Source organism: Heliangelus exortis, chromosome 2, assembly GCF_036169615.1.
Source record: "Heliangelus exortis chromosome 2, bHelExo1.hap1, whole genome shotgun sequence".
Classification (NCBI taxonomy): Eukaryota; Metazoa; Chordata; class Aves; order Apodiformes; family Trochilidae; genus Heliangelus; species Heliangelus exortis.
The window spans coordinates 125,139,680-125,161,917 of record NC_092423.1 but is presented as its reverse complement, the minus strand read 5'-3'; the positions used below and the strand labels follow the sequence as shown (position 1 = coordinate 125,161,917).

The 22,238-nt window shown below is 34.6% G+C and overlaps 1 protein-coding gene across 1 annotated transcript in view; it reads left to right on the top strand.

Annotated features, from left to right (window-relative positions):
• Positions 1 to 21,360, top strand: part of MMP16 (matrix metallopeptidase 16) — a 167,351-nt gene extending 145,991 nt beyond the window's left edge. Inside the window, exons 7-10 of the mRNA XM_071737887.1 lie at positions 1,219 to 1,357; positions 9,184 to 9,334; positions 12,314 to 12,429; positions 16,886 to 21,360. Coding sequence (XP_071593988.1) covers positions 1,219 to 1,357; positions 9,184 to 9,334; positions 12,314 to 12,429; positions 16,886 to 17,220 — 741 coding nt within the window. The 3' untranslated portion in view covers positions 17,221 to 21,360. The remainder of the gene's footprint in view (positions 1 to 1,218; positions 1,358 to 9,183; positions 9,335 to 12,313; positions 12,430 to 16,885) is intronic.
• Positions 21,361 to 22,238: the final 878 nt, after the last annotated feature.

Here is a 22,238-nt window from a genome sequence, read left to right as displayed (position 1 = left end):
TCAGAAATCTGGGGCTCAAAACAACTCTTTCCATTCTAGGCTCATTTATTCTCATTATTAAGATGTAATTTGTATCTATATATAGTCACTTTTTATTTGTGCAGGTAATAGTTGTTGAGTCATTAGAAAGATAAACAATTAAACAGAGCTGTGATTTTCAAGTATGGAAAGATGATGTATAGAGTTCATCGTAAGACTGCTCCTGCAAAGTATTAATCTCTTTAAGCAGTTCCTGCAAGAGCAGAGAGCTCTTTTACTTAGGAAGTTTACCTACACAGAAAAAAAGGCTGAACTGACTGTAAAATTGTGTCAGATATCTGACAGAATACCACTTTCTTTATCATTTAAGGGGTTTTGTTTTATGTAATATTAATGCTGGAAAATATGAAAATGTGTGCAAAATAGATACGTGCTTACTTTATACTTCATATCTAAATATTGGATGAACTGGGACTGTTATAATTACATCTTTTTCAACACTCACCTAGTGTGTCACATACTGGCTTCACAACTTGATCATTCTTCATTCCTCAACAATGTAATTTCCATATGACTGTCACTTCAAGCAAAAGAATAAATCACAGAGATAATCAATTTTAAATTACAACAATCTGGGAGAGATTTACCAGGACACTGGATTTAGCAGCTAAAGCTGTCTGTAATATTAACCATTCTATTACACTGCAAATATATGACTGAAAATCTTCACTGTAGTAAAGTTGTTATGAAAGTGTAACTCTTATTGGACAGATGTGGTAGTGCTACATCTGTATCTTTCAATCTTTCACTTTTAGCAGCAACTGCAAAAAAAAAAAGATGCCTGTAGTCTTCCTGTATTAGGTTTTCACACATGAGTGTATGGTTTGGTCTAAAAACCTTTGTAGTCAGTTGGCAAAATTTAAGTTGGGCCCCTTAAAGGAATGATGCTGAGAAAGTTACATCATCTTGCACAGTACTGGGCTGTATGTTCTGCCAAAGGCTATCTCCACCAAACACATCTTTCACTTGGGTAACTAGTTCCCAACTCATGGAACAACTAGTTCTGACACAGCTGTAATGTGTGGCTGTGACTCGAATGGAAACACATGCAGGGTTATGAAAACAGTGAAAGGTCACGCTCTAAAAACATTATGATAAGCTGTTAAGGATTTCCAAGAAAGCAACTGAACACTTATAAATGCCTCTAACAATAGTAAGAGGTGTATATTTGATTTGCAGGATCAGTGGTTTTGGCGAGTCAGAAACAACAGGGTGATGGATGGATACCCCATGCAGATTACTTATTTTTGGAGAGGACTGCCTCCCAGCATTGATGCCGTTTATGAAAACAGTGAGGGGAATTTTGTCTTCTTTAAAGGTAAGAAAAGGAAAAAAGTAAGGTCTTGTGTAATACTGTTGGCTGTGACGACTTCTTGGAATACATGTTGCTTTTATTTGCTCATCCACTACGAAACTCTGTTTGAAAAATGTATATTAGGAAGTGAGAATTAAGACTTCCTAGACTTGGTTGGGTTTTTTGTTTTTGTTTTTTGGTGGTTTGGGGTTTTTTGGGGTTTTTTTGGTTTTGTGGGTTGTTCTGTTGGGTTTTTTTTTGTGGTTATCTTTGCTCTTCTTCCTATTGGAAATGAAATTTGCATGTATTTAGATGGCATCTGTGCTATACATATCTCTCAATGTACTCACTGTTATTTTACCTGACAAGTGTGATGACTGGAGTTTCTGGTGGGAAAAAAATAAAATTTTCATAGATGTGTATTTAGTATTTTTAAAGAAGTATAAACTCAACAAAACATGTTTTATGTATTGAATTGTGGATAATAATTATTTTCAAAGTTTCACTCCAAACATTAGTAGTTCTCCAACATTAAAGCTGATCATGCATCTAATTTATACTTACTGAGAAATTTATCCTAAATGTTAAATAAATACCCATTTAGCATCACAAGTGTGAAAACCATGTAAAGTATGTTTTATAAGATGATTTGAGAGAAGAAAGAGGAAACTGAATAGGTGTTGGAAAAATTATTCAGCTATTTAGTTTTTATTTATTTATTTAATATTTTATATTAATGCAAATTATTCACTTGAAAGGCAGGGGGAAAAAAGTAGAAAAACGAAGAGAGAAGACCATCAGTATTTGTTATGAGAGAAATTAAAATAAACTGGAGTAATTAAAGCAAGAAAAAGAAAAAGGATAGTGGTCTTGGAAATCAGAATATTGTTTTATTTTCTTGCCTCATCATCCCCAGTTTATAATCTCTGATTTCAGATCAGCTGGTTTTGTGCTTTTAGCTGATTTAATATGGTACTTGGATTTTCTGTTACAGTTATTTTTCCACCTGCTTTTTTTTCAAAGCTTCTTCCATAGTTTTCCCAGTGGCATTTGTATTGTCCCTTTCTTTGCCAAGGTCAAAAGTCCCCACAAATCCTTGAGAAATTTTTCTGAATTTTTGCTTCTCTGCCACTTCCTCTTCATGATTTCCAATACTGGTTTTTTTTGTCAGTGTAATTCACATTTTTCTACTGCCACAGAATCAATAGGTTCAACTGAGACTTTTGTATGTGTATCCTTGAAAATTCCTGTTAACAAAGGATTTCAGCTGACTTGTGGAACATTGCTGTAGAAGTCTATATAAACAGACTGTAGGTAGCAATCATTATCTCACTTCTTCCATTCCCTCACAAAATTTCTTCCTTGGAAAAGAGTATATGAGAAGAGCACCATTCTCCCAAAGGTGCTAGGTATAGCTAAGATGATAGTTGATAAGATGATGAGCAAGTAGAACATGTTATTAAGGTAGTGTGCTTTACCAATCTCAAACTGGTCAAACTAAGTAGATTCTAGAAGGGGATTTAAATCTGAAGTCTGGCATACAGATGTGTTCACAAAGTACATACATAAGCCAACATTTATGTCCATTATTCAGAGAAAAAGACAGAGTGAATGCCTTTACCGTTCTTGGACTGGAAAAATTTCACTATGCACACATCTCAGAAAAAATATTCCAAGATCCCTTTATTTTAAGGATGATCAGTTCTTCAGAGCAGAAAAGTGTTGCGTTTGAGTGAAGACAGAACATACTTGGAGACTTTTAGATAAAGTTTCCAAAACTTCTCAAGGTACCAGTAACATTCACTATCCTGTAAGGTATAGTGCCTTGAATCTCTGGTGTGTGCTGGAGAAACAAGTCAGCACGTAAATATTCTCCATTCAGAACAGCCACTTCTGCTTCTGCAAATGCTCAACCACCATCTTTATTGTACTCTTGTACTCACTTTGGAGGCTTTTTTACTAATGTTAAGCAGGGTTTCCTGTGACTGACCTGTTTCTCAGTCCTGCTTTCATATGCTTTTCAATATGATAACTCTGAGGAAGGTGAAGAAAGGAGTGAGCAAATTCACTAATGGTAATTGCTAGTGGGTTATTGCTGCCTTGCTCCTCCTTACCTGTCTACACTGCCATAACTACAAGATAAGTAACATTCTGCTAGGCCAGTAACAAATTTTTAAGATGCAGTCAGGAAAGACTTTGTGAGCCATTCTGTATTGAAACATTCTGCTTATCTGTTTAAAAATCCACAAATCTAATTTATTTTCAACAGTCTATGCTTGATTTGTTTTGTTTCAATCTGTCTTTCATGACAGCAAACATTAATTTTGAAATGGTTCATTTGAATTATAAGCCAGTTTTAGATCTTTATTACTTCTTTATAAGCTTTATATTTTTCCTTACTTTGTGTGTAGAGTTGGATTAATGACAGTAGTAGACTATATATTTACAGTAGAAGTAATACAGATTAGTAAATTTGCAAGTATATTTTCTTAAAAATGGAGCTATATTTTAAAATAGGAGACATATGCAAATTATATAAGATGGCAGCTCAGAATGGAGTATTTTTATGAACCTCTGAAATTCTTTATAGCTTATTTTTTGCTAGGAGAAATGTAATTACTCTTAATTGTGCCACTAAAATCTTTCAGTATATTTACACTGTTTTGTCATTACACTACTTAGAATACTTGAGCAGATTGTGAGATCATGAATAATGTGTTAGATGTCTATAAAAATATTCTTAATCAAGTTGAAAATTACTGGATGCCTTTGGTTTTGTAAATTTCTTTTGTTTTGATTTTTTAATCTTTTTTACTATTTTATTTTTTATTTCCTTTATTATTATTACTACAATTTATTTATGCAAGGAAAAACTATTCTAAAAATTCAGTAGCATGCTTGTAGTACAACATGATTGCTCATTTTGGGTGTCTTAAGATACTTGACCTGCCTCCCTGTACCTCATAATGCTCATAAAGTACATAGCAAGCTTAATGAGGAAATGAGGAAATGTGAATAGTAAAATTTATTCTGTGTACCTGTGGGAATTTACATGGTGCTAAAAATGAAATTGTCAAACCATCTGTGCTGTTGAATGTTATGGTAAACCAAATATATCATTAGAAAGGCTGCTGTAAAACTCATACCACCAGTGCCACCACCATAACTTTCAACTGCACTTATGCCACTGTTTGATATTTTTATTTTGAAAAATAGATTTACTGTAGTGTCAGATCATGGGGTACAGAAATAACAGAAACTTTATGTAAGAAGTAGAGAATGAGAAAAAAGGAATTATGAAAAGTAATTTGAAGATACTAGTAAGTAGACACTTGATTCTGGCTTGAAAGGTACGAGTAAGTAGACACTTGATTCTGGCTTGAAAGGTCAAAATATAGAGGAAAGGTGACTGAAAAAAAAAATCTTCAAAATTAAAATTTTAACTGGTATCAATTAAATATGATTCCTAAAACTTTGGAGAACTAATTTCATCACTTTAGCACTCACAGGGATTACATGCTACATTGCCCCACCAGTCTTGCAGTGGGCATATATCCCAATTGTATATAATATGAACTAAAAACTTGTTTGCAGACAATCCAGAAGTGTAACTATTCAGCATTCTGACTCTAAAAAGGAAGAACTGCAGTTGCTAAAAACTACGTAATTGTTTGCAGTAGTGAGTAAGTAGTTAAAGAGTCCGAAGTCTATCTTGAGTTAAATATTCAATATTTTAAGCATAGTATAGTGGTGCAGATACCCTTTATTTTCAGCAGTTATTTTAGAATGTCAACGATGTCAGGAGACTTCAAATAATTATAGTCACAGGTTCTCAATTTTTTCCTTACAGTGATGATATTTAACAAAGCATTACTGTAAAGACATTTTGACTTTTTTAAAAACTTGCTTCATTCTCAGCTTGTGACCTTACTATCCTCTTTGCTATTATATTAGATCTTACATTAGAGAATAAAAGTAGAGGGATGAAACATTCTGAAGGTTGACCAGACTGGATGAAACATGTGGTGTTTTACTCTTTGTGAGAATAATAAACCCACCAACCAGACCTTAAAAAACAACTCTGTAAAATAAATACAGTGGTGATTTCTGCCAAGGGCATAGTTTAGGACTCCAAACAAGAATGAATTATCTGTAAGAAGGATCAAACTGTACCTATTCTAATTTTGTCACATAGTCCTTCTTACCCTTCTAATTGAAATGAATGAAGTATACTGACTTTTTATTAGAGAAAGTGGAATATGAGCTAAATGAAACCACTCTGACTTAAGCATTTATTTTTAATATATTTTAAGATACATAAATATAACTTAGAAATAAAAGGAGCTAATAATTATCACAGTCAGACAACTTTTGCACTGACTTGCAGCTTTAACTCCTCCAAATATTTGGTTCCGATTTTGAAAGTTTCCCATTTTTTCTTACTTTTTGGAAATCTCTGATCATCGGCCATTGACTTTCCTCCAGCTGAGGGACAAAAGCTGAACAGAAAAAAAACCTCAACACCCAAACAGCAAACAAACAGTAAAACCAACATTAAACCAGCTAAAAAACTCTGCAACAAACAAACTAGGAAACAAACAAAAAAAGAAAAAAAAACCCCAGAGTGAAAACTGGCAGCCAGATGGAACACTTGTGTTTCTTATATACAGTCCTTCCCAAAACAATCAACACAGTTGTAGCAGACTAAACATGACTTCCAAAGCAAGTGCTAAATGCATTTCCCTCCAGTTAGAATGAAGAGAAGTCTTGGCCACATATATTAGAGATCTTGATGCCCCACCATCTCCATAAAATACAGTTAAATTTATCTCATCTATTGACCCTGAAAGAATTAAATCAGAAAGATTTTGATTTCTGAAGTCTTGTGTTTCCACTTACATGCTTTCCTTCTACCTATATCTGAATATGCAACAAATACCTAGTTCATTGATGCTGTCACTCACAAGGGTATGTGCTCAACCCCTGGTTATTTTGATAACCTGATCTTGTCAATAGCCAAACTTGATTCGTTGGGTATGGCTCATAATGATCTATTCCTAATAATTACTGTTACTTTTATTCCTTGTGAGACACAGAGAAAGACAATGGCATTAGATGCATCACAGCAGATGCCTCTTGATGCTGTGCAACAACTGTCATTCTGAATGATCTTCTGAAACAGAAATGATCTGGCTCAGTATCATTCTCTGGATGCCATCTGTTGTTCACACCATAAGTACCAACTAGTAAGGTTCAAAATTAATTCTTCTCCTATCATTGAATCTAAAATTGTCCTTACCACCTGAGACCTTCTGTGGACAGTCATGTGCATTGGCAAATGGGTTAAACCAGATGGGAGGAGGGACAGCAAATGACTGTAGATGCTCACCCCTGTCATGATCAAACCCTGTAAGTGAATTTTATAAGGAATCCCAGTAAAGGTAAACGTCAGGTTAGCACAGACCTTGATCCCAGGTCAACACAGAGCTCAGCTTTCCATGGCTGCTCTTCATAGGTCTCTGTGTCTCTTTTCTTTTCTGTACTTCTGATGGTTCTGCATGGATACCCATGCTTTGAACTCTTCCTTCAATTGGCAGGGGGAAGATGAGTCTGTTGAGCAAACTGTAGTATCTGTGTTCCTAAGTGTGTGACAAACAGCTGTAAAGATGCTGATAAAAATTTTGCTCTGGAAACACAGCATGGGAAGGATGGAAACTATGTCCCCTCTCCTAATTAAAATTGTGATAAAATGAAAGCATGCTTTTTAAATCACAACAGCAAAAATGGAGAGATTAACCCCTCACCTACCTCCTCCATTTAAACACACATTTAGTCCTACTGAGTGATAGCTAAAATATAAAATCAGCTGCAAACCAGCTCTCCAGATTTTCCATCTTGATGACTGGCACACACCTGATGCTAGATCTTTGGGGTAATATATATATTTCTTTATAAAATATTTGTACAGCACAGTGCCTTACCCTCCTGAGTTTTGTGTAACAGCCTGCCTAGCCTTACAGGTAAGTCCAATCACTTAATCAGTCATGATTTTATCTCTTAGGATCGCTTGCCAAATGGGTTTGAACAAAATGTATTTTCAAACTTTTTGCCTTACATTTTAAATATTTTAATCAGAAATAACATTGGATAGACCAAAGTGAAGTATCCCATAGGTCAATCCAATATATTTGTTCAGGTATCTTTTATAAACCCTTCTTTGATGTAACTCAGAAGGGTCTACATGACATCAAAGAGTATCTTCTCCTTCAGTGTTATTATTATTAAATATATCAGTGCTTTTTGGAAACACAGATAAAGGTAATCCTTTGAAGAGAAAAGAAACACATGGTTCCTACCCAATGGAGCCTATAGTCTGTTTTAGAAAGCGTGTTCCTGTGGCCTAGATGACATATTGCAAATTGAAGACAGGCCTCAAAGCAAGCTCTTCAGATAAGTACCAAAATGCAAATTACGCTCCCTTTTCCCTATTTCTAGGGGGCATATGAGGATCTTTATTCCCTTTTTTCAGCCAAAGCTGTCTGTGTTTGAAAGAGAAGTCTCTACTGAAAAGAAACAGGTGAGAAGTGTATTTTGAAGAAGAATTAGAAGAAAGAAAAAACATAAAAAGAAGATAATTACAAGAATAGGACAGGAGGCACAGTGTGTTGAGAAGACCCTAGTAAAGATTCTGGAGTTCCATGCAGTTATTGGGGAAAGTGTTAGGCTAAAGGCTTAAAATGAGATGATGAACCAGGTGAATTAATCATGGAACAGTGAAGAAGAAGAGCTTGGCTAGGAAGCTAGAACAAACTGAAAGTGGGAAACTGGAGCTGTGGGATGGTGAGGTAACCCATCAAGTTACAAAAGAGAGCACAGGAAGGAGCCTCTCCAAGAACAGGTAAAGGATGGGCTGTACTACAAGACTCTGGTGCAATTGCTGCTTAGGGATATATGCATATCCCTATATAGAGACAATATATTTATTTAGTAACTGCAACAGTAAAGGTTCAGCCACTGAGCATTGCTGTGCAGGATGCTCTAGGCTGTTATTCATGTTTAAGAGAGTTCAGGTAACCTGAGAGTTGTGTAGTCACTGCTAACACCATCCAGAATCACACAGCTATCTTATCTAATCAGGGTATAATAAGTCAGTTGGGTGGTTTCAAATGCTTGATCACCTACCACCAAGGATTAAATTTTACTTTCACTGGTACCAAAGGCAACAACCCACTAATTTCAGAAACACAAGGTTTCCACCCGTGCAACTTCCAAACATCAGTCTGCAGTCTTCAGGCCACACTAAAGAAAATATTATTTAAAATATATTTAATTCAGTGATCCTTTTAGAAATAATCTGTGCTTCCTTCATATGTAATGTGGCTTCTTGAGAAGGAGAGTGCAGAGTAAAAAGAAGTATAGTCGCTCTGAGAAGAGGAATTTTTATTTATTTATTTATTTTCTTACCTCATTTTGTCTTAAAATTCAGTCTTCTTTCCTCATGAAATGTAAATCTGTTGTGTAGTGTTGTATAAATGTGTTACATTATCAGCCACAGAGCCTCTTGAGATTACTTCATTTTCATTCTGAGTTTGATCCCTATGTAGTTTGTATCAAAATGTTCTGTGAGTTTATTGAATGAAAGGTTCTTTATAAATGCAAGTTGTCTGTAAGGCATATTTAATTTTCCATTATCTGCAGTGTGAGAGCATTTTTCATTTCATTGTATTTGGCAGAATCACTAAAGCCCTTTGGGATTCTTTCTTATTTCTTGGAAGTGTATTAATAATGATGCTGTGAGTACTGAAGACTAATGCATATATACATATGTTTATATATATGCTTTTGTACAGGTAACAAGTTCTGGGTTTTCAAGGACACTACTCTCCAGCCAGGTTATCCTCATGATTTGATAACACTTGGAAGTGGAATTCCTTCCCATGGTATTGATTCAGCAATTTGGTGGGAAGACGTTGGGAAAACATACTTCTTCAAAGGAGATAGGTTGGTATAGGAATTCTGCAAGGTAGAAATTGGTGGATGTCAGCTAAGTGTGTTAATTTTTTCCCTCTATTTCTCAAAAGAAAATGGCACAGAACTGAAACAATTTCCTGTGGATGAATTCAACTCCTTCTGAAGAGAGGGCCATACTGTTTTCACATTTTCTATAATCTAAATTATATTGGTGTGAATATACTGAAATGGGTATGTTTCCTATCTATCTGGTGGAAAAGTTATGACTTAGAAGTCAACAGAAAAGTCATAGTTGTCTCAAATTTAAACTTAAATATTCACAGTAACATAGTTACATACACTCTTACCTATTCCTTTTTATATACATTTCTAAACTCACATTTCTAAAACTTCACACTCCAACAACAGGAAAGGTATAATCCAAAGCTTTTTAAGGTCAATGGAAGAGGCTTCTTGTCTACTGTTTAAAAATGAGGTAAGATAGGGAAATGGCAGCTGAACCAGGAAGCTAGAGAACAACTTAAGGAGTTCCCTAGGAATTGTTTTTAAATTAATCTTCAGAATCTCTTTAGGAGGAACACTTTTTAAATTATTAACAAAGAACATTAAAAAATTGTATAATCTGATTTATTTTTCTGTCCTGAAAGAGTCTTGGACTAGCAACTTAATGTCTCTGTGGCTTGCATTTCCTGCCTGTAAAAGTAAGGGAAAGAATATTTTTCTGCTCAAGAGAACTCATTAATTTTTGATACCCTACAGGTTATCTGGATGGTTCGTTTTACAGGTTTTCATGATGTTACTGTGTTTGTTGACTGATGTATCACTACACAAATTCTAAGTTCCCAAACACAAATTAGTCTTTATTAATATATTCTAATGTTTATATTAGTATTAATAAAAGTATGATGACTGCTTTTGTCACTGTGTGATACTGAGATCCTAATAGTATCTGTGGATCACTTAGGAAATTAATTTGATGCACATACATAACGTGTATAACCGGAACATTGCACTATAAATCTCCACAACCAATTTTAATGTGAAAGGTTCTTTAAAAAAATAAATAAATAACATCTCTAGTGCTCATGGTGAGAAAAGTAGATAACAAAGTAAAATGTTTGTCGTTGAAAACTAGGCATAATTTCAAGCAATCAATTTCCACAGTGAAGAAGAAAGCCACCACCTAAATAATTTCCTTCCTGTGGTTGAATAGATTTTTTAAAAAGTTTAACTTCATTTTCATATAATAATTTTCCATCACCACATGCCTAAGAAAGGACATACAACAGGAATCTTTTGTCACTTGTGCTTTCTTTAGGCTGTAATCATCAGTGTCCTTTTATATTTCAATGCACAGTCACTTATAGTCAAAACTTTTCTAAAATGCTACTAATAATTACAGAAGATGAACTATCAGAAAAATCTCTTGATGGAGAAGTTGCTACTTAAAGATAACAAGCGCAATGAAGCTCAACAGGATATAAATACAATACAGTGTGTTAGAAAAAGACCAAACAATGTGACCCTTGCTGAAATAATTGAGTTATTACAGGATCTTGACCATCAATGAGAATAAACTCATATACCACTAAGCTTCTCAGTGTTTATTGTTTATATCACAATTTTTCCTTAATGTAAATCTAGTGTTGAATACTCCTGTGGGGTTTAGTAGTATGTATAAGTCTACTATAGGAGTGGATCTTTTCCTGAAAAAGGTATAACATAAACGTAGCTCCTCAATGGCATGAGGTCAGAATAAAAGGGAACCAAAAAGTTCTGTCAGTATCAAAAAAACTTATAATTTATGTAACTCAAGAACATGTATACTTAGCTTGTTTTGACAGCCACCTGTAGTAAAGGAGCTCATTGCAGAATCCAGAGTTAAATGTGCCAAAGCAGTGGTATACCAGAAAAAGCATCAAGTATTGTTTATAAAATGAAAAAATAATCCACAAAAAACAAACTCACACACACAAAAATATCACCCAATTAAAAACTTCTTAATATATCCGGAAAGATTATAACAAGGATTTTTTGAAAGCTAAAGTCATTGCAATTCGAATTAGAAAGTGGGTCAAGTTATTTGCATTGACCAGATTATCAGTGGATGTGATATATTCTCAAGTTCTTGATGTCCTGGGACATTGGGTGGCTGCCTTTTATGTAATTATTCATGTGAATAACACAGATTTTGGAAAACGAAACAAACAAAAAAGAAAAACCAAAACAAAGAAACAAAAAACCTTCCAAGAAAACGATGCTTGAAGTTGGTATATTTTAAATTAGTGAAGCTGACACAACCAGATATTATATCAGGATACACAGAGGTACTAGAGTACATTAAGTTAATTCTTAGAACCAGCTTATAATTACACATGCAGAGCAATTTAGCCAGCTGAATAACGTCAAAGAAATTATCAACATTATCTGTAAGTATAAATAAAATCAAAAGTGTAAATTCTTCTTACGTGTTCAGATTGCCTAAAATTTGCGTGCTGAAGCTTTTGAAATTGGAGATGAAATAGCTGTCAAAAAGCACAAAAGCAAGTTGAATATTATATTACACTGTATCTAATCATAATTAAATTAAAAGCTACTGTAATGCATACATACAAGTATCTGAATTAAGAGTACATTAATCTGAATCTACTGACATATCTGTGGTTAAGATATTAGCTAAAACACTGATGTATCTTTTTGCATGTGTTGCATCTCTTTGTGCAGAAGTCCTAGACATCAGAATTGCTGTGATTATAAGTGCTGATCTAGTTGTCAAAGTGCAAAAATCTTTTAACTTCTTTCTGCTTGTATGCAACAGTTATGCAGTTAACAAATAGATTTCTATATAATGAGGTAATGTGTTCAGAGAAAAGAAGTCAAGTATTTCCCTTTATGGCTAATGAATGTAGCAAGTGTTGGAAGGAAAAAGAAAATCTAGTTACTCATCTGCTTTCTTATAAATACTTTAAAAAAATATTATTATATTTTTCCTTTAAAAAAATATTTCAGGTACTGGAGATACAGTGAAGAAATGAGATCCATGGACCCTGGCTATCCCAAACCAATCACAATTTGGAAAGGTATCCCAGAATCTCCTCAAGGAGCCTTTGTCCACAAAGAAAATGGTATGCAAATACATTCCTGTTTTAATGATTTGATAACACCATTAGCAGAGGGATGATTGACTATTCTTGTTAAGTAGAGAAGGAATTTTTTGATTTATGGACAGTATTTTCTCCAATAGATTTTGCGAAAATGACAGATTTCATGTGCCATTTAAGACAATAGTGAAAAATATTTCAAATCTAGAATCATAAAATTTAATTTCAATTCTTCTTTTTTCTTTTTTAAATTAACTTAATTAACCTCAATTATTTTTCATTCTTTACTGAACTAGAGGTCCTCTTCAAACAGGCTTCCTAAATACAGTGTATCTATTTGAATTGTCAAGGTGTTGGCTGTTTAAATAGCTTGGAAGGTATTACTTTCATTCTGAACAACTACAAAAGGGAAGCAAAATCTTTGTCTAAGCACAGATATCCCTAGGAAGCTATGTAAATCAAAGAGGTCATAAAACACTGATGACAAAATGAGTATCATAAGGATGTTAGTATAAAATACTATTACCTGTATCAAGATGTATCATCACATACTGGAACCTAGAATTCCAGCTGGCCACACCTACAAATGAATGAGAGCAGCCAAAATTTCCATTTTATGAGAATTCAGTGCTACCCAGGGGCTGCTAGCAGGCTGCTGACAGAGCCCTCAGTTGCACAGATCCCTTTTAGATCCATCTGATGGTAATAAAAATATGCATTTTTCATCACTTATCATTGTTGGGGAATTGTTGTATGGCATTTATGATTAATTTATTGGTAGGTTCTGAGTTTATTCTGTTTGCTTCACAGACAGCACACGTGTGTATTAATGTATTGTTTTAATGTACTTTTAATAAGAAGATAAAAAGATTTCTTTCCTTGCACAAGCCATTTCAGTCTTCTATTTCATACTCTAACATGATTAAATAATTTATTGTGGAAATGATTGGGGTTTTGGTTTTGTTTTTCAGAAATACGTTTAATTGCTTCCTTGCTTTGTCTCTGTTTTATCCAAAAGCAGAAACTCTCTATAAATGCTGGCCTTTTGGCTAGACAGTATTTCTTTTGTGGTGTTTTTTACTAGTTTTAGTTTTAATTGTAATGTAGGTCAGTCAAGTGGACATTCAGCATCCATCACACTCAATAATTACCTGTAAACAGACACATATGTGGAAATGGGCACAAACATCATGTGCTCTGACAAACATAATGGGTATAATATCTGCTTTTTTCCTTTATATATACTTTATATATACTTTTTTCCTTTATATACTTTTTAAGTATATTTTAAAATATTTACATCCAAAAGGAATTTGAAATATGTATGTATGTATGTGCTTGGGTTTTTTTCATTCCCCATAATAAGTTTTCTATACTGAGCTCAGGCACATGTCTGTCATTGCAAATGAAAAATATCATACTGTAGCCCTCAGACCAGCAAATCTGAATGTACTGAGGATGAAAAGCACTTATACCTAAGGCAAGAAAGACTCCTGATTATGTCACAAGACAGTTCTCTTTTTTACTGCATAGGCTTTGCTAGTCTGCCTGACTTGGAATGAGTAGAATAGTAAAATGTGCCATGAGATTTTGGAGGAGGGGAAAGATAAGATGGTATTTTTGGGCTTCTCAGAAATCTTAAAACGGTCCTAGGGCAGGAAGAGGGAATGAAAATGGTATCACAATGTTTCCAAAAAGATCGCTAAGACATTATCTCTGAAACCAAGAAAACAGATATGTCTCAAGAAAAAGATCACATCTCCACTGTCATATGTTTGAGGACAGGAAGACAAAAAAAGAGATTTGAATATGAAGTACCACAGCTTAGTTGAAAAAAGTTGATTACATTTTGGCTGAAATGATTTTCTTTTCTTTGGGCAGAAGCAAAGTTGCTAAGGAACAAAGTTGCTATTGTATAGCTTCATAAGGGAACATCTGAAAGCACCTCTTCCAGTTAAACCGTTTCATTTTAAAGAATACTTTTTTCTGTCCCTTTTTTTTCTACTGTGTAAGCCATAAAAATGAACACCTGAAATTAGTCTGATTACAAAGGGGTTTTCTTCACTGTCCTCAAAAAATTTCAATAATCTTGAAGTAAGAGGCTTGGGAAAGATGAGAAAAACCAATTTCCTACTCTTATCAGCATCCTGATTCAGTGTCCTAGATGTGTGGTTAGATACAGGTAACAGCTTTGGAAGTCTCTTTCCTATTTCTAATGCCATGGTAGAAACAAGATGAGGATGGAGATGAAGCAGCATCCTTTTTGCTTGCTCCATGCAATCTGAGATCACACAAAGTTTTTCATATTGGAGAAAACTTTCTGTGTTTATGCAACAGAGAAAATCTCACCACCCAGCTGGAAATTCTGCTAAAGGAGGTGGTGGGACAGTTTTTAGAGAGAAGAAAGTGAGAAGTTGGCCTACTTTATCAGCCCTTTGAGCTGTTTTGCCACGTTAGTGACTGCTAAACCCTTCCATGCTGCTTGGGTCAGAGATTGTGCTCACTACTCTCAGTGACCAGCACCTGCAAAATTGCAAGGAGCAGCTCCCAAAGCAAACTCAACAAGTCATGCAGATTAGATGAAATCACTTTCAACTTTTGTGTGAAGTAATTTGTTCTGCCATGAGAACCAGTAAGTAGACCAGTCTCTTATAACTACCATTCTCTGCTGGTGAATTCCATCCTTCAGCTGTTATTGTTTTCCTGGTCCTGCCTCAGCAATACTACAGAAAAGATTAAAATATCTTTAGGAGTCTGCAGTTGAAAATATGCTCTGATTGAAGAATTTTTATTGGATGTATAGGGGCTGGCGATTTCTAAGCTGCTTTAACTGTTTTAGTTTGTAAAAGAACAAAACATATGTTAACAATATTAACTAATGTCAGTATTCTGACATATATAAGTGTATGGACTCCTATTTTTTTGTATTCTGTATGCATGTACAAATATAGATTTAGAGATGTCATATCTTTTATATGTTCTCTATATATGTATAGTAATAATATTGATAGAGATAAGATATAAAATTTCCACACTTGATGTATTTATCCAGGGCCTCTACCTACAGTGCTTCCTTACATACATACATGAAATGTATGTAACCTGTGGCTCAAAATACTGAAATTTTGCACCTGATAATTTTTAATTTAAAATACAGATTGCTTTGAGGAGCTTCATAGATGCAAACATTTTAAATCTTCACTCTATTTAAACAATTACAGTCCTCTGTTTTGTTTTGTTCCAGTTAGAATAGAAGGCAAATTGTGAACAAGCATCCTATAATTTTCATATAGCTTAGTGCTTTTCTTTTCTTTTTTCTTTTCAACCAGGATTGCACCTTTCTGCACCTACATTAACACATTCTTAGATAATAAAACTGCAAGAGATTAAGGAAAGAAAACTAGTACCTTTTGAGTGGCTAGGAAGTCCATTAAAATTACATAAATTGCTTCCATAGAAAAATGCTCAAATATTCTAAATATTCTGGAAAAATGGTAATAGATGAAGGTTTTTTACAGAGTTTGAGCTGGAAAATATGCTATCAAGTGATGTTTTTTTTAAACTGAAAAAAATTAATTTTGAAAGGGTAATTAATAATATTACCTTCATATAGCCAGTAAGCCTTGTTAAATTAATAAATACAGCCCAGTTGGTCTTAGTATTCTAAGTAGCCTTTAGGTACTGCAGGAAATAAGAGGAGGTCTATAAAGTTAAGAAGAATCCATCTGTTTGCATTCAGTTCATAAATAGCAGGAGGAAGCTTCCCCATCCTGAAGGCTTGTTTCTTGCTGGATCGATAACATTTTTCATCTGGGATAACAAAATTACGGAGACTTATGGCAGGGAGTCAGACTTTTTTTCCCATTTCACCATGTTTAGTAAATACATTAGATTGCAACTGAATGATCAAATACCAGCTCTTTTCAGAAAACTTACATCTTTTTACACCTGTTTTGACACAACTTCTCTTATTTCCCCCAGTTTCCTTCTGCTGAAGTACAGCAGCAGATTATGTGGCATCAAAGAGGGTCAGTTCTTGTTTCTAGCTAGGATAGCATTACAATTTGTTTTGGTAGACTTCTCATCCTGAAGAAGATATGATGCTTTGAAGTCCTGGACCTGAAGACTCCAAATTTGCTTGAGTTTTTTGTGAATGAACAAATCAGATGGCTCCTGCTATGTCAAAGATAGTGTTCTCTGGAATTCCTTTTTTTTTTTTAATTATTATTAATGGAAGAAAAGAAAATTCCAGTTTATTCAATTTAAAAAACCCACAACATCCTGATGTTAGATTTCCTAGAGAAAGTAAAGAAAGGAATTTTTAAAATAAGATTTGAAAGACCTATAATTGGGCTGTATTCCTTACATCTTTTTAAATTTGGATTACAAAATAATGTGGTATCAGTATTTCTGGTCATGGTATGTTGATGGAAGGGTTTGATCTGATATGACCATGAATAATTGCAATTTTCGTCCTCAGGCTTCACGTATTTCTACAAAGGAAAAGAGTACTGGAAATTCAATAACCAGATGCTCAGGGTGGAACCTGGCTATCCAAGATCCATCCTCAAGGATTTTATGGGTTGTGATGGACCAGCGGATCGAGATAAAGACCGACACAGCCCTCAAGATGACGTTGACATTGTCATCAAACTGGACAACACAGCCAGCACTGTGAAAGCCATAGCCATCGTTATTCCCTGCATCCTGGCCTTGTGCCTCCTTGTCTTGGTTTACACTGTGTTCCAGTTCAAAAGGAAAGGAACACCTCGCCACATACTGTACTGCAAACGCTCTATGCAAGAGTGGGTGTGATGTAGGGTTTTGGTTTTTTCTTTCCCTCCCAGGAGTTTGTGGTAACTTGAGATTCAACACAAGAGTTGTTATGCAGTTTCCTAGCTAGGAGCGGGCATCTGTCGGTCTGAAACAAAGCTGATCTTTAAAACCCAGGAGGTTGCCTGTCCTGCGCATGAGTGACGATTCGCTCGGCTGGGAAGCTTCCGTGATACACAGTATCTGCTGTTCTTCAGTCCTTTGTCTTTCTTTGTCATTCGATCCTAGGCCTTTCCTCTGCACGCTCAATGCCCAATAAACTATCAGGATTAACTAATGAGGAGGAAAAAAAAAAAAACAACAAAATAAAATCTCCAGTGTTTCTACATTTTTCCCTTAAGGCCTGTTCCCCTTTGAAATATTTTTTGCTGAAAGTAAATTTTTTTAGAAAAACACAACAACCCACAACAGAACTTTCAGGAAAGTGAGAAGACCCAAAACAGCTTTGTCTCCAAAGAGGATTGCTTTCTGTCTGCTATGGATAAAGTCCTAAACTCCTACTTCCAGTTTTGTCAGGTGGGAGACTCGGATGACGTGCAGGACTTCAAGACTGTTCGGACAGCCATTTTCCAACAAACAAGGGGCCAAAATATCTGCAATATAGTAACAGCCTTAATAATACATTCATTTTGTGTTTTTTACAGCTGCTCTGGGCTACGTCCTCAATGTTTTAAACTTGTTTATATTCATTATGATATTCAAGCAGGAGCTTTTTATTGGTTTGTTTGATTTTCGCTTGGTTTTCCCACATAATCTTTCCCAAGCTGTACCAAGCCAACTGCCCCAGGCCTTTCATAGGTCTGTCAGGAGTACTCATTCCAAAGCATGGTAAAAAGCAGTGTGTCTCTGAAGTGGATTTCAATGAACTAAAGCAACAGTCATGCTATAGAGAAACTCAATGCTGGTATTACATTGGTGGTGTAACCCTTTGAGAACTATTGCATCCATTTTCAGAGTCTGGTGGATGTTAATCTCAGTTGTCATTAAATTATGAGATTGTGTTTGGGTAATACAGGTTTAAAAAGAAAGCCAGTTTTTCAAAACAGATTTCCTGTGACTGCAAGTGAATGTTTCTTATTATTTGCATTATCAGTAGAAAAACATTTGTAACATAAATAGAAAAGAAAATATATTTACCAGCTACTCTCTGGTTAAAGGAACCAAACCTATTTTAATAACTAATAACACTTACCAAGAATTTTTCTGAACTGGAGACAGTTTTATAGCTTAGCTTTTTGTCTTAAGCATCTTGAATTTCTCTTTTAAACTGTGTTGCATGACAATTCAATTTGCCTCTCCAGAGGTAGAATTACAGTTTCAAAGGAAAGCTAAAACGATGACTCTGGTATTGCATGAGTATCCTCTGGTGTGTTACCCCTTTGCATGTTCACCATAGTTCTCAAAGGGTTAGTCAAGTTTCTGGCCTTCAGCTGACCATAGTATCACTGACAGAGCCAGGGGACCACCAAAGCATTTTGTCTTTGTGTAATTTGTGCTAACAGCAGTATTGTCATTTTCATGTGATCTGCAGAGCAGGTTTGTATCAATATTTTTTTCCTAGAGAAAAGTCAGCAACTGACAGACCTCTTTATTGATTTTAGGAGCTGCTTCTTGCAGTGATAGGCTTTACAGTCACTGGGCTGTGAACTTATTAAAGATGGTCAGAATGATGCACCCCAAAAGTCAGACACCTGGTTTTTTATGAAAGCCAGGATTTGAGGGGAGTAGCTTTTGCAACAATGAACAGCTTGCCTTGAACTTGATTATTGACCTGTTGACTGTCATTACCAAGTTAAACATAGTCTTCTGTGAACAGCTTCACTGTCTGAATTTCCTTAAAGTGTACTGTCCTATGTCTTTGATCTTTAACCTCTGACTTACAAACTGGCACAAACTGAAGGGAATCTGGTGTTGCAAATGAACTAAGATGAGTTTCATTTCTTAAAAGACCTGATATACACTATCCAAAAACCGAGTAAAAAATGTTCAAGTGTTTTCTTAGAAAAGAACTGACAAAAACGGAAATATTTATGATAGATCTGTAGAAGGGTATTTTGCTATGTATACATGCACACTCTAAAAATGAGCTACAGTCAAAGTTAATTTTTATTTAACTTGAATACAATTTTCAGTATAAAATTATCATTTCTACAAACAGCTAGATATTAATTAAAAGGTTATAGGAAAGTATTAAAATACTTGAAATGGCCAGTATTGGCTTTTACATAAAATGAAACTTTTATACTACATTCAATCAATTTCTTACTTGTTTCTTAATCCACATAACTGGATCATTTTTTAGAGAGTGTAAGTATATATGCATATATATTATGGTTATTATTATTTTGGTAATGGATAGCTTGACTGCCTTGAATTTATATTTATATTGAGCATAGCATGAAAAATAGTATGCCTTTTTGTTAAATTACATGATTTTATATTGATTTGAAGACTTATTTTATGACCATATGTGGCATGCTATAAAGCATTGCAAACTTGTTTCTTAGAGCATAAACAGATATGCATATGTACGGCTAACAAAAATGAAGACTAGAGAAAGGTATATATTTGCAACAAATATGCAATGCAGATGGCATCTTGGAATTTTGTAGAGGTACTGCACACTGTAGTTTAGAAGTGCATCAGTATCAGCCCATAGCATTATTTAGTAAATCCAGTTCAGCTGTTGCTCAAAAGATACATTAACACTTAAGTAACAGCTTATTAACTGTTCATCAGCTCATTTGGTGAATTTGGAATTCTATACCTGTTTGTCATATATATAAAAATGTGTGTGTGGTTGTATACTTATAAGTGTAGACAAACACACACATGCACATACATGCATATTTTAATCCATGGAGAGATTTTTAATGTCAGCAAACTACTATATCTTTTGTTCTGCTACAGGCAGAACAAAATTATTCATGTTGCTATTCCAATTTTTTCTCTTGGATAGTTGGTGGAAAATACTAATAGCACTACTTATTCTGCATTTGGTTTTCCTCTACAGTAGGAGAACTTGTTTTATGTTATCTTGAAGTCAGAAGAGCATCTCATCTGTTCTTTTATTCACTGGAAAATTTCACTTCAATTTTGAAATATCTTTCATGGCAGCTTTAACTTTTCTGTGCAACTGTTTCCCTGACAGTAATGAAGTGCTGAGCATGTTGACTGTTGTTCTTTGATTAGGTAACAAAAATGTTTGTATTTGGAGAATTTAACTTTAATTATGCAGGAAGGTAAGTGTGATAAGTCTAGTGCTTGGTATATGGTACATCATAGACACATGAGTACATAATAAGTTGATTGTTTAATCTATTTTCTTTTAATTAAAAGTGCATATATATTATATACAGAGAGAGGGAGAAAAGAGTAATATTATATTGGCATGTTTATGTCATACAGAGCAAGATTGTGTCAGAATTTCTATTACATTCTCCTATTTTAAGTATGTTATAACAGTCATAAAGGTTTGCTTTAAGAAAAAATGTAGGAGCAGTTGTGTTCACTGTAATTCCCAAATACATACTGCTTAGTTTCAAATTATAGAAGTTCAGAAAAAATAAGTGATGTTGCCTGATTTCATTTTGAACTCAGAAAAGTAAAAGTTCTAAGACAATGTTATTTTTGAACAGTTGTTTTTCTACCAGGATTTATAATTCTGAGAATTAAGAAAAAACAAATTGAAAATATTTTCAGTTCTGCAATCTGGGTTCCTGCTCGTGTGCCGTAACTTTTTTTCATAAAGTTCTCAATAAACATTTCCATATTGCTATTGTCATGATCTGTACTGTGGAAAAATGCAAAACTGAATATGCATTGTGTTAATCAGTTGCAGTCTATCAAGCTGACTATACAGGGTCATGTATCTTCAGAGTGCTATCGTCTGTATGATGCTGAAGGCCAGAGTAGATGATGGCAGTGTTTCCCCTGGCCTTTCAATGTATAAGCCTATAAAAAGGTTGTTGACTGTAGACAAAAATTAATTTTTATCAAAAAAAAAAAAAAAAATTAAAACTAATGTAACTGTATATTTACTGGATAGGCTGGGATAGAGAGACTCAAACGGCTCCAAAGGAGCCCTTTAAAGTCTCCTGAATAAATGTAATACATATTTTATATCTTCCTATGAACTTTTGTTCTTTTTCTTCTTTCAAGGTGGGGCAAAGGGAGGGGTTAATTAAAGAAAAGATTTTTTAAGGCTAATTTTGTGAATGCAAATAAAAGCTTATAGATTCAAATCTAAGGGGAAGACTTACACTTTTTCTTAGAAGTGTACTTCACCTCTTCAGTTGTTTGGCCTGTGCCATGAGCACTGTGGGTTAAGAACAGAGTGTAAGGCTTAATTTTTGAATTTTCAACTTTTTGGGGGGTCTTACTTCACAATCTTAATGTCAGTTAAATGTAGCTTTTGGTACCAAATTATATAGAATCAAATTCTAGCTTGTTGGTTAGAAAAAAGTGTGTAGAATAGAAAGTAGGTCTGCCTATAAGCAATGGAAGCATTACATTCCTAATCTTCTAGGGTTTTTTTTTTTTTTTTTTTGCATTTGAAACATCACTAGGGCAAACTTTAAAACAGACACATAGCAAACTGAACAGTGAATGTTCCAGGTACTGCATTTTTAAGAAAATAGAGAAGCAAGCTATGACACCATTAGCAGCCTAAAATGGAAATAGCACAAGGTGGCTGGGCTGAAATGCAAGAATATGACTGCAGGGGCTTGCTCTGTCCTGGCTCCCATATCTTCTAGGAACATGGCTTAAGTTTTATCACCCGTTACAGAGGTGGAGAAAGCCATGCACTGTGGCAGCAGGAGATGCAAAGCAGCCATTACAAAACAGTAACTCCCTGTCACCTTTTGTTGTTGTGAAGACTGTCTTTGGCCTGCTCTATTTCCATAAGAATAAATAGATGCCTGAAGCCCTATGACCTGTAAGGAAAATCATGTTATCAGTGGAAGGAGCAGATGTTGCTGGCCACGTGGGTATGCAGC